Source organism: Alosa sapidissima, chromosome 19 (genome assembly GCF_018492685.1).
Source record: "Alosa sapidissima isolate fAloSap1 chromosome 19, fAloSap1.pri, whole genome shotgun sequence".
NCBI classification, from domain to species: Eukaryota; Metazoa; Chordata; class Actinopteri; order Clupeiformes; family Clupeidae; genus Alosa; species Alosa sapidissima.
Genome location: NC_055975.1, coordinates 2,015,125 through 2,028,737, shown reverse-complemented (window position 1 = coordinate 2,028,737; position 13,613 = coordinate 2,015,125). Strand labels below are relative to the sequence as shown.

At 38.8% G+C, this 13,613-nt stretch overlaps 1 protein-coding gene across 14 annotated transcripts in view; it reads left to right on the top strand.

Annotated features, from left to right (window-relative positions):
* Positions 1-11,728, top strand: part of LOC121693692 (ryanodine receptor 3-like) — a 202,678-nt gene extending 190,950 nt beyond the window's left edge. For all 14 annotated transcript variants that reach the window (XM_042073304.1, XM_042073303.1, XM_042073292.1 and 11 more), the window contains 4 exons: positions 6,759-6,823; positions 7,441-7,541; positions 9,233-9,284; positions 10,551-11,728. In XM_042073304.1, the coding sequence (XP_041929238.1) occupies positions 6,759-6,823; positions 7,441-7,541; positions 9,233-9,284; positions 10,551-10,646 (314 nt within the window). In that variant the 3' untranslated portion in view covers positions 10,647-11,728. The remainder of the gene's footprint in view (positions 1-6,758; positions 6,824-7,440; positions 7,542-9,232; positions 9,285-10,550) is intronic.
* Positions 11,729-13,613: the final 1,885 nt, after the last annotated feature.

The window sequence follows — 13,613 nt, the reverse complement described above, 5'->3', positions numbered from 1 at the left end:
AAGTGCAACATTCTCGAAAACCAGTAAACCGAGTGGACTGCCATTACATCAGTGACATGACAGCAGGCTTCAACCTAGCTGTGTCTGTGTTTACGTCAAACAAATTTCGCCTACGTAGAACTCGATTGCACAGGTTGCGTAGCCTACCGCTTTGTTCTTCTCCATAGTTTGACATACCAAAAATCCGAAGTACTTCCACATCGAACTCCTCAAGTTATTAGGGCCTATCACTCGTCTCTCTACATGTCGCACAGGTTGATCGCGTTGTCCTCCATTTTTTGGCAAAACACGAGCAGCACAGCAGCTGATTGAAACAGCTGTTCCCGGTGCGTAAAATTGGTGGGAATTTTCTTTTTAGCGTTCGCAATGCTTTCTGCACTTCGGAATTATTTTATATTTGGTTAAAATCGATTCCCTATTTTAGTTTTCGAAACTTGTGTTGTTTGGTCCAATCGATTGTGCAATCGATTTTCGAACGTAAAGTGACAGCCCTACTCAATATTGGCCTGCCTGCCTCAGCTGCCTGTGAGGGGCTTTTCAGTTGTGCTGGATTACTGTTCACTGCAAAGCGACCCAAGGATGAGTGCAACTAACTTTGAAAATCAACTACTGCTCAAACTTAAAGGAGAACTCCGGTGATTTTTCACATAGATCTCCATTTCTCAACGTCCTTTTTCAGGCAAGTACCTCCACTCGGCGGCCATATTGCAACACTTTTTGAGCACTTATCGTGCATCTATTTCAGCAGAAATGCCTGTGTGTAAGGCTTCACGACACCGATCTTGCTCCAGCAGCGAGATCACAACAGATGATTGGCACGATGTCTTCACAGCACACCACATGATTGGCTCAATGTATTTTACAACACACCACATGATTCGCTCAATGTATTCACATGTCGACGTTTTGCCGCGGAAGGGTTGTGATGTGTAGACATATGATGTGTAGACAACTGCCATATTGGCGTTACAAACTAACCCCATGCATTACTATGGAGGATTTTTTTTTTGAGTGCTGTATCTCCTCATTAGAAAGTCTTTGGTAAAACTGGTTGTTATGGTACCCCCCCCCCCCCCCCCCCAAAAAAAAAAAAGTAACTAAGTAACTTTTACTTAAAGTACATTTTAAATTAACTACTTTTTACTTTTACTTGAGTACATTTTCAGATCGGTATTTTAATTTGTACTTGAGTAATATTTCATCAAGGTATTGGTACTTTTACTTGAGTACAATATTTTCGTACTTTTTCCACCTCTGCCTGTATCCTCATTCACACAATCCCCTTGCTATTGAGACAGCATGTGCACTGGATGAGAAGCTGATAAGTGTGTTCACAAAGTAAAGACACATTGCTCCTCACCTGGCACCGCAATACACCAAGCATACCATAGGGCCTGCCAGGGGCGGTGGGGTAATCGGGACGATCGGGAGTTTTCCCGGTGGGCCGGCCGAGGAATGTGTGCGGTGCGGGCCGGCCCATAGAGTGTTTGTCGCGGCCATGAGGCGTACGCGGCCAGTGAAATCATAGATTCAATATGAATTTTCCGCAAAAATCTCTGTGATCTACACTTTAAAGTTGGAAGAAGTCTAACCAATATTTATACCACTCGCTCACTGTCTACATGTATGTCATTCATGGTTACCCTGCACACTCATCTCTCCCATGCTGATTTTTGTGAAGGCTAGCCTTAATTTTTTATCTTAATTCATTTTTGTCTTATTTAGGCATTACAGAACTTTCATGGTCACAAATAAAAAAAAATGACAATTTAATTTGTTTGTTTGTTCTTAAATTAACGTAGGCCTAGGCTAGAATGGAGCAAAGCCTCCTGGGACTGGGGGATGTGTTTCTGGTTTATCCAATGAACTGATATTGCAGGTCAAGTCTATTTACAGAAATGTAGGGGGATAAATGAGCGGCCCCTCGTCTAATGGCATGACCCTACAAGCGATCAAGTTTGTGGAAAACTACAGGATTTTTGACAGTGGACGGATTTGCGTGGTTGCTTGCTGTAACATGGATGGAAGGCAGAGAGAAAGGTTTGCGGAGCTAAAGAATTGACGTTATTGCTAGGCGGAAACTAGCACAAGCTAGTCTTATGTTGATATGTAGGCCTAGCCTAATGACTAATTAGTGGGCCACTCGGGCTGATAAATGATTTGTGGAACTCGTTGGAACTGTCTATGTAAGACGGGTCGGGCCGCTGCCGTCAGAATTTTCCCGGTAGATTTTAGTGCCCCACTCCGCCCCTGGGGCCTGCACTGCCCTACAAAGCCAAAGAGAAGTATCTGCAAAAATTCCAAACTGAGAAAAACAGCTTTTTGTGTTTTTCTTACACCAAGTATAAGCATCAAATTATATTCAACAAGGGGTATCATTAGATAGATAAAAGTGAGGTGAATATTAAACATTTTGTTTTTTGACATTTAGGCAAAATTTGGTAGTTTTATAGGCTATACTGCTTTGCCTTTGCATTACTGCTTATACTTACAGTATGTAACCCTTTTTTTTCTCCCCTATGTCTCAACATATACTGGAGTCACATTCATAAACAGACTAAACATAAACAGGATCCTAGGTTCTCAATTTGCTGGACTTACCGTCTACCATTTAAGTTAGGGAATAGTAACACTAGTAGAAAAAGGTAGAAGAAAAAAAAATGTCAATAGAATAATTAACTGTTGCGGTGCCTCCACTGAAGAATTACTATACCAGTGCCCTGATATAAATGTGTAAATCCTCAGAAATGTAAAGTGACTTCTACCTGTATGGCTTATCCTAAATGAAATACTATGCAACCATGTAAGGGGACTTGAAACATAAAACATTTATTGTACCCTTTATCTTTTAACTTTTAGAATTCAGTTTAATATGACATAAGAAAATAATATGGCAAAAAGTTTAAACCCTTTTTAAAAGTTCAATCACTATCTTTCAATTAAGTTTTAATGAATTATATTGTAGCCTTTCCTACAGCATACTTCTAAATAGTAATGTATGGTAATTCAATTCAATAATAATTCGAAATCTATGCAATACCAGTTAGTTTACATTAATTAAACTTTTACCTTGAACAATGCTACATGAAATACACCATAATACTGTCAATGACAATTCGTGTTACTCAATATGTGTCTTTGTTGCACAACAAGTGAAAGTTCAAATAGGCCTATTAGTTAAAATAGTACCATATGACAATAAACCAAGCGCTTGGATTTGAAACTAACGTTGGGGCCCAGTCGTCACGTTGGTGCACATAATGTATAATCCAAGGAATGTCAGTAATCCATGTTAGTAAAGAAACGATTAACGCAGGCTGCTTTTACACAGTCCCATGTCGCTATCTTTCCTTGGCTTCACTTTGGTACTCACGCAACCTCGAACTGCTGCAAAATGGCGTGACCTCACACGCTGGCCAGTAGAACGAAGTCCCAGCAAGCGTTTGGTATAGCTGGTTGAGCAGGCTACCTCAGCTTCACTCGTTGTCTGTCCGTTGCTTTCCTCACACACACACGGGAACGGTAGTCTCTGGCGAACCACAGTCCAGGCACACAGCAAGTCAGCTACTTAACTAGCCTCAGCTTCAAGTTAGCCTCAGAACTGAGTGGTAATGGAAACCACGCTGTTGCCGTTGGTCGAAGAGAAACAGTAACTTAACTTCGATATAAAACCGAACTTGTTGGACTAAAATGCATAAACAACAAACTAGCTTTTAGAGTTATTAACTGTATACAATATTTGGGCCGAACATCACAGTTTCAAGTCTCCAAACATTAGTTCTCCTCCCGAGTAGAAACGTAGCTGCTGCTTCACTTCCTCTAGAGGAAAAATCAGAGCTTCCTCCCTCCAGCGGAAACTATTATTTTTACCTAAAAAGGTAATCTAATGTCCTATTGATCTCTAGCCAACCACCATGAACAACATGAATTAGAGATTGGTTTAATCATAGAAAGAAAATATATATCTAGTGCAATTAACTGCTAGAAAACTAAATTAGGGGATTCTGGGAAATTGAGTCCTACACCTTAAATGTAGATTAATAGGGAAATAGTGAAACGGGTCCAGTAACACATATTTCTAAAGGGTCCTACACTTACATGGCCATACAATAACATTTTGCAGTAAGTGTAGCAAGTGATCATAATCACTCAGTTTTTATATTAATTGAGGAGGTACTTACTACATTTTTAGTGAAGATATGCTGCTTGATGCCTTAACAATGGCAACTCTGTCATTTATAAACATTTATTTAAAAATGGAACAAAATCAATCAGGTATCCTTGTAGACTTTCATGTAAAGCAATATTGCATTGCTGCACACCAAAACCTAACCTTTGACACCTTTGCACACGGCTGCTTATATTTGTCAAAGTATATGTTAATTACTTTTTGTAAAATCTGACTGACTATTTTGATGATACTTTCACTGGCATGTAATATTGTGAGACTGTATCATGATAGACACCTAATGTGTGTGTGAGTGTGAATGGTAGTGTGCCTTTTTAGAAGAAAGTCCAGGGCCGTTTTTTAGACCCAGTCTGTCCCTGTGCACACACACACACACACACACACACACACACACACACACACACACACCCTATTAGAGTAAGGGCAAGTGAAACAAAGGCAGAATGCAGTAATGGCAAGTGAAATCAAGGCATTAAGGGCAGATACTGCACCCTGCCTTGGTTTCACTCCACTTTTCTGCAAACTAAAAATTTAAATTTAGCTAAGAAATTTATTAGGTAGCCATATGAAATTTTAACAGATTGTTTGTTTGTTCATCATTTGTAAAGCATTGTTCCTATGTTAATTCTCATAAATAAAGTATTTGTACACACAGTTATAAATGGTTTGTTCATAGTAAATAAGCCTATATCTAAAATATGTCTCTGAATTATTGTTAATAAATTATGCAATAATATACACATGCACTAATGATTAGTTAGGGTGAGGATACATATTTTATAAACCACTTCCTAATACTATAATGATTAACTCAGGGGTTACAAGTGGTTAGTTAATGATATTTTGTGAGCTTATCTAAAGTGAGGACTTTCTATGCCTTGCAACACATTTTCAAATGAGTTGTAAAGATTACATTCACATTCATTCATTTAGCAGACAAGCGACGTACACATGTCAATTAAATTGAAGGCCATTGACATAACAGTGAAAGCCGGGAATCGAACCCCTTAACTTTTACAGGCTACTGCATGCTAGTTCAGCTCCTTATCCACTACACTACCTTGGCCACCTTGGCCTACCACTGTTATTAAACATCTGTAAACTATTATTAAATGCTGTATTCTTCATTTGTAAAGCGATATTCCTACATTAATTCTCATTTGTAAATCATGTTTACACACAGTTAAAAATGGTTTGTTCATAGTAAACACACATATCTATATTATATTTTTGAATTGACTGTTGCAATACCACTGGGAAGAGGTAGTGTAATGGATAGGGAGCCGGGTTAACATGCAGTATCCCATAAAGTTGGAGGTTCAAACCCCGGTGTTCACCAATGTGGCCTTGCCCTTTAATTTCATTGACATGTGTAAGTCGCTTTGGGTGAAAGTGTCGGCTAAATGAATAAATGCAAGTGTAAACTTTATAACTCATTTGTAAATGTGTTGTAAGGCATAAAACGTCCTCACTTTAGATGAGCTCACAAAATATCATTAACTAACCACTTGTAACTTCTGAGTTAATTATTAATTATAGTATTAGGAAGTGGTTTATAAAATATGTATCCTCACCCTAACTAATCATTAGTGCATGTGTATGTAACAACTGTTAAATAATGGAAATATTACTTAATCAAAAACATATTATTGCATCATTGATTAAGTATTAACAATAATGTATTTAAGACATATTTAAGATATAGGCTTATTTACTATGAACAAACTATTTATAACTGTGTGAACAAATGCTTTACTGATGATACATTAGAAATTACTAATGATGAACAAACCATTAACTAATAAGTAACAAAGGCTTAATAAATGATGAATTGTGTGTAGTTATTATAAAGTGTTACCAATTTTTTTTTTTTTTTTTAAGTGCAGATACTGCTTTTAGCCTTTGTAGGGCAGTGCAGTGCTCTCATTCATTTATTCATTCACTCTGTAGTATGCACAAACACACACACACACACACACACACACACTCTGTCTCTCTGTCTCATGCCATATGCATCATCACCCACACATTCAAAGATTCACACACAAACACACACACACACACACATTTCCTCTGTCTGAGGAAGCATCCTGCAGACACGTCTAAAATAGCCTGGCATTTGGCCCCTTGTGCCTGAGCTGTGTGTGAGAGAGACATAGACAGAGAGACAGATGCACACAGCGCCACTTGCATCCACAGGGGAAAGAGCAGTCGCTTCACACTGTCAATCAACAAGGGAAAGAGTTGTGCTCACTGCTCTGTCTGTCTGTGTGTGTGTGTGTGTGTGTGTGTGTGTGTGTGTGTGTGTGTGTGTTTTGGTTTGGCACATACACTTCTTTGTCTCTGTGTGGTGGTGTGTTTATAACTTGTAAATTAACTGTGTGCATGTGTGTGTGTGTAAGAGCAAGAGAAAAAAGAGAGACTGTGTGTGTGGCTGATGTTCTTTGTCTCTGTGTAACATGTAACATGACCTGTTATTATATCAGTGTGTGTGTATGTGTGTGTGTGTATGTGTGTGTGTATCTGACTGCCTGTCTATCTGTCTGTGTCTGTGTGGGTATCTGAACAGGTTTGATCATTGATGCTTTTGGGGAACTGAGAGACCAACAAGAACAGGTGAAAGAGGACATGGAGGTAAGCTGATGAAATCACCCATCAAGAGTCCTCACGGCACTCCGTGCCTCTCCACGGATGGCTATAGTAACTGTGGACGTGCCCAATACGTAAAGTAAAATGTCCCCACTGGCATCTGCTGTAGTGTGTAGACTTACTCTATGGACATATTCACTGACTTATACCAAGTTTCTGTGGGAACAAATGAAAACATTGCAGACCCTATGGTCATATACAGTCACACTGACATGAATTTTTAGCTTATCTGAGTAGTGGTAATAGATCTGTGAACATGTACTGTACACACAAAATGGATTTGAAAGGATTTCGGAAATTTCAGTTGTCTGTCTGCCGGCAGTACCATCTCTGCAATGCAGTATCGGTCTCACCAGGTGGGACAGTCCAGAATCAGCTTTAATCTTCATCAAAGAGCTTCACTTGAGTTTGTCACCTAGATAGCAGGTGCTTGTGCCGGGTCTGATGTGGGCTAGATTAAGACCAGTGCAGAGTTGGATTAGGTCCATATCCGCCTCTTATCTTGATAAGCACCTGACGGCATACTGTGTATGACAGGCAGGTCAAAACCACTCAAGCTGTACCCCCCCCCCGTCTTTTTCTCGCTCTCTCTATGTACACAGACAAAGTGCTTCATCTGTGGGATCGGCAATGACTACTTCGACACGACGCCCCACGGCTTTGAGACCCACACGTTGCAAGAGCACAACTTGGCTAACTATCTGTGAGTGGAGTGCTGCCTGACTGTTAGCCACCCACACTGGTCGTCTTGCCCATCCACAGCCCTCCCCCATACAGCCTGCTGTGACATATGCACACCGATACACACACACACACACACACACACACACACTCCCCTTCCAATCACGTTTAATGCATAGTGAATACACAATATGTACATTGTAGAGGTGTACGTGATAGCATGCTTGTTGGCATAAAAGTTTTGATGCCAGTGAAATTCATGCTGGGAGTAGAGGGAGAAAAAATAATGATTGTGTGTAGATTTTTTAAATTTGGCAACAGAGGCTAAGCTAAATGACATCATCTGTGTAAGATACATGACCTGTGATTTCAGTTATCAGCTTGAGATATACCGTATACTTTACATATAGTTCAAGGACCTTTGAAAGTGTCAGTGTTGTGTTAGTGTGGCGTGAGAGATCGTCAGGTGTGCTGGACAATTATCCAATTCCAATCCATTGGTTAAAAAATAATAATGTGTGTCAAAGAATTAATAATCATACAGTCAGTATAATGAAATGCTCATATTTGCCTGAGGGCAGCAGTAGCTAGCACAGGTACCAATAAGGCTAGCCTATCATATTGTTGATTTACAGACAAAAGAACAATCCAGCTGAAACAATTCCATGTAGGATAGCTGTTTAGCTTGCATGAGAAACATGAACTTCTCCATGACGCATAGAGCTTGCTCCCCTGAAACAGTGGATGATTTGGTCCTTGGACAATGTGCATGCTTTCTTTATAGCTGAAAAACAGCTGTTGTATCTTTTCAAAGTCAGTTATTTTGTTTTCAGCCATGGAAAAAATGAGTAGAACAACAGCACTGTAGTTTCACGACTAAATTTCTTCAGCTATGAGTTTTATACACAGGGCGGGCTATACATGGGAATGCATTTCTTTTCTTCATTCTTTTTTAAGATTAAAGCATGATCCAATTCATTGGGCTATTGGGCAATGTGGTTAATACACGGGTGTGGTTAATACATGATTTTTGCCTGCCCTGCGGTTTATACACAATGCGCATCTAAACCTATTCTTCTTTTGTCTTTGCACAAGAATGTACACAATGTTCATTGTTCAGAATGTTCAGAATGTACAAGAATGTATCATTTTCCCTGCATTTATTTCACTGAAAGGGTATTGCATAAGGCACCTTTTTTGGACTCTAGACTACAGTATGTTTAATTTTTGGAACATTTGGGTATTGGCGTGCTGTGGGATTTTTTCAGTGTGAAGAACGTGACAAAAAGGTTGAAAAGGTGGAAGCACTGTATTAGAGGATGTGCAATGTGGAGGAGCAGTTGTGAATGTGAGCAGATTTTTAAGCAGTTTGAGATGAGAGACAAGATGAAAATGTTACTCTCTCATTATCATTATGGGATCTCTAATGTTGAACTTTTTAAGTGGAATTACTGGCCTGTGATCTTTCCTGCTAGCTAAAGAATCCTTAAAGCTCCTATATATGAAAAGTGCTGTTTAAGGTCCATAACCTTAACTGCTGAGTTTCAGTGTCTTTAATTTCACACACTAGTCACCTTTTTGCAGATGGGTAAGGTTAGACCTCTTTAAGCACCACTAATTCCTCTTTTAAGGTTGAAAAAAGAGCCTGAACATGGTGAAGTCTAATGGGTGGCTGTAACTGTAATGATGAAATGATGCGTCTTTTTCCCGCAGGTTCTTCCTGATGTACATAATCAACAAGGATGAAACTGAGCACACAGGACAGGTGAGTACTGCCATTTAAGAGACACTGTGCAGTTAGACTACTAACATTTTCATTCAGAGTTGCTTTTAGACTAGAGGCAGATACAGTACTGTATATGGGTCTGTTCCAAACAGAATACAGTGCTGTCTCACATGGTGCCAAACAGGGCAGTGTTGCATCAAGTGCCAATTCCAAACGGATCAAAATCCATTTTCAAACTACCCCTCATAATGGTAATTTTTGAAGGCAGCTTCGATGTATCCTCTATGTTGCCTTTTACCCATAAATCTCTGCAACAACTCTATCAAGCAGCTGTGAAAAGTAAACAAAGAAGACGGACTCTGTGGACAGCAGTTGTTGTTTATAAATATAATTTGTATGACTTTTTTTTTTACTTAAAATAGATCATTTGCTATCAGATTATACCGTCATTGTAACCATGTATAACATTTGGTGTGATTTATTGATCATCTGTCAGATAGCTTTCTAACGTTAGTCTGCTATGTAGGGGATAACGGCCGCCCAGGTGTCCTGTTATACGGAATTAATGGACAAGGGCAAGGGGCAAAGAACTCCCCGACGCACGACGGAGGAGTTGTTATAGTTACCATTCATAAGTTGTTATAGTTACCATTCATAAGCATTGATATGGAATGGCGATTCAACTTTTTTTTTTACCAGATTTACTTCATAGGTGTCCCGTTATTCAGAATTAAAAGTCACCCCGCCAGCCAATCAGAAAAGAGTATTTCTTCTCTCCGGGTGATAACTTACTTTTAACATTCTTCATGAATTCTAACATCATACTGTAGTGTTCTAAACCATTGTTTTAGTTAGATGAAATACTTTAAAATGTTAAGGTGTAGCAGACTGCCTGAAACTGTCTGAAAGGCCCGGGACCTCAGAGTGTTAAAATTGGCTTCAATTGAAATAGCTATAGTCGGTGAAATAGCTGGGAGATTTACACTTTCCAACTCGGGCGGAGGATTTCCGATACAAATGGATAGACCCATTATTACCCTGTCATTGGCAGCAGCACATAACTAATTTAAGTAGAAGAGAATTTGTGGGCCTAATCCTTTTATTTGTTATTTTACAGAAACCATTTAAGGTGGTAAATCTTCAATGGCTAAATTACTCAATTATGAGGAATATTTAGTTAACTACCTTCACAAAAGTTAGACTACTTGTATATGTATTTTCTTTAAAGACTCAGTAAGGTGTGTGTGGTATTGTAAGCTCTCAGTGCCTCTATCAGTGTTCATCTGTCTGTTGCATTTCCCTTAGGAGTCATACGTGTGGAAGATGTACCAGGAGAGATGTTGGGACTTCTTCCCAGCTGGAGACTGCTTCAGGAAACAGTATGAGGACCAGCTAGGCTAAATGAGACCTTTCTCTCTCTCTCTCTCTCGCTCTCTACTCCACTGATCCTGCTGTTTCAGTCCCTGAGCTTAAGTATAAATATAAATGCTAAGCTCCAGTCATATTCAAAACAGCCAACAACGTCTGACTACCCCACAACCCAAAAGGAACACCAGAGAGAGAAGTCAAGATCTTGTTTTTTTGTATAATGGAAGGACCGTTTCATGTCACTTGTCAAATGTACCCTTTGTGATCTTTGGTACAATGTTACCTCTACCAGAGAGACACAACAAAAGTGTCAACCAAGAAAAAGACCCTGACATTTCAGAATTTTCTTTCTGTTTTGGGAAATATATGACTATATTTTTCCTCCTTTTTGTTCTTGACAAACGGGTTGCCTTCCTTCAACTTGGCCCTAAACCATTGCACAAATGTTTTTGTCTCTCGGAGAACTGTGGGATTGCTTCGGGGTGGTTTTACAGAGCAAGACGTTGGAGATAACACCCGCCCTATTATGCACAAGAACATTTCTTCGATCTTTCTTAGAATGTTGAAATCGAGACTTACGCTTAACAGAGAGGGTGAAATAGATTTCTATGTCAAGTGTAAAATGTGTTTTATGGGGACATTTGCAAATTTCTTTACCATGCTTGCTGAGACGATGTTTGTGAAAATGTGGACAAGTTCAGACTGAGGGAAAAACAAAAAAGGTTGATTATGCGATGAAATGCCTAATATCAAGTTTTGATAAAGTGCCTTACGTACATGACGACAAAGCTATGCAAACTCGTTGATTTTATTTACAGTATGTTTGTGCAGTACTCCTGGATTTAGCAACAAGCAGATGTTTTGAATTAGTCCGTGGCTCATGTTATTTTTTTCATTTGGGAAAAGGACAAACTGTCTCTGAGTTTCTTGCCAAATAACAGTACTCTGAATGCAAATGTTAATTTGGTTCATGGTACTATGACTACAAAATATTTCACAGAAAATTCACAGTTTATTGATCATGTTGAAATGAAATGAAATAGAAACAAAATGCTATTGTATGGCCATTTGTATGTTGTAGCTTTGCTGATCTGTGCATTTCTTTTGAAGGGGAAATAAAGAAATTGATGCAATATGAGATCAAATATTTTTGAGTGATTCATAGATTATCTGACCTTAATGGAATGACGTCTTGTCCTGTGTAAATGGTGAGCTGATGGATATCAAACAGGGTCCATCATGGCACTTATTCACAGTTGGGGATATTTAAAGACACACACACACTATAAAAAAAGGAAAAGTCAGGGTTGTCCAATTTATCAAACCATATTACGTTACCATTACAGAAAACAGTCTAGTTTTGAATGAAACAACCATATTGTGTTTAAATAGTCTTTCCAATTAAGTAATCCAATTTTCTAATGGAATCACGTAAGGCAAGTGTATACTGGGGAAAAAAGAAAAAAAGGGTTTGTCACAGTTACTAAACCACAAAACATGAAATTAAATAAGCTTGTTTTTCTATCAAACACAATGTTATTATGTTGAACTGCTATGTAGCCACAGCAGTGAATTTATCCAACAGAAAGTGCTGAACCAGTAAGGCAAATGAACACCTGGGATGCCTTGGTGCCACCATTTTATTGATCTCTTTTCCTTGGCATCTCATGACCGTTGACATTTAACCCATTCCATGCTGCAACGCTAAAGATAGCAACGTCCACAACACCCGTCACACTTGACACAGAATCGATCCTGATGCCTGTATCACATTGTTCTACAACCCCAAATTAGAAAAAGTTGGGATGTTGTGTAAGATGCAAATAAAAACAGAATCTTGTAAACTCATATTTAGTAGCAAAAAGGATGCAGACAATAGAGTATATCAAATGTTGTTGAAAATGACGTATGACTATTTCATGGAAAATATGTTAATTTTGAATTTGATACCAGCAACATGTTTAAAAAAAAGTTGGGACGGGGCCAAGGAAATGCTGGAAAAGTTGTGTAATGATAAAGAAAACAAAAGGAGGAATATTTAACTGGCAACATGATTGGGTATAAAAAAAGAGTCTCTTAGAAGTAATGATGTAGAGGTATTCATCACTGTGTAAACATGTGTGGACAAATTATGAAACAATATAATTATAATGCTTCTTAACATGAAATTGCAAAGTGTTTGGGGAGTTCATATACAGTACATAATATCATTAAAATATTCAGAGAATCCAGAGAAATCTTTGCAAACAAGGGATAGAGCTGAAAAACAATATTGGATGGTCGTGGTCTTTTGGACCTCAGTTGGCACTGCATTAAAACCAGACCTGTTTCTGTAATGAAAAACATTGTATGGGCTCAGGAAAACCTCTGATAACCATTGTCTATGAGCACAGTTTGATACTCAATTCACAAATGCTAGTGTAAACTTGACCATGCAAAAGAAAAAAATGTATTTAGATGTGATATAGAAATACCACTGTCTTGTCAAGTGAAAGGTCCTGTGGTGGGATCAATCAACATTTGCCATTCTTTTTGGAAATCATGGACTCCTCTGGGCTAAAGAGGAGAGGGCCTATCCAACTATCCAATTTTGTATAGTGCTCAGTTCAAAACCCAGCATTTATGATGGTGTGGAGGTGCATTAGTGCCTACAACATGGGCATCTTGCACATCTGGCAAAGCACAATTCATTCTGAATGATGTATACAGATTTTTCAGGGAAGACCTTGAATGTGTCAGAAAAGCAATGGCAAAATGAATTCTGCACATATTTAAACAGTATTTCTCCATAGAGGAAGAGTCATGGGGCCTCATTTATAAAGCGTTCTTACGCACAGATTTGATCTTAGACCGTGCGTACGCTCAAATCCATGCCAACGCTCAGATTTATAAAAGCCGTCTTTGACGTGGAAAAGTGCTTATCTCCATGTCAGGTTCAAACTTGACGTACGACCATTTCCTTGTGGTAATGCCGGGGTACTGCAAGTAATCTAAATCTAA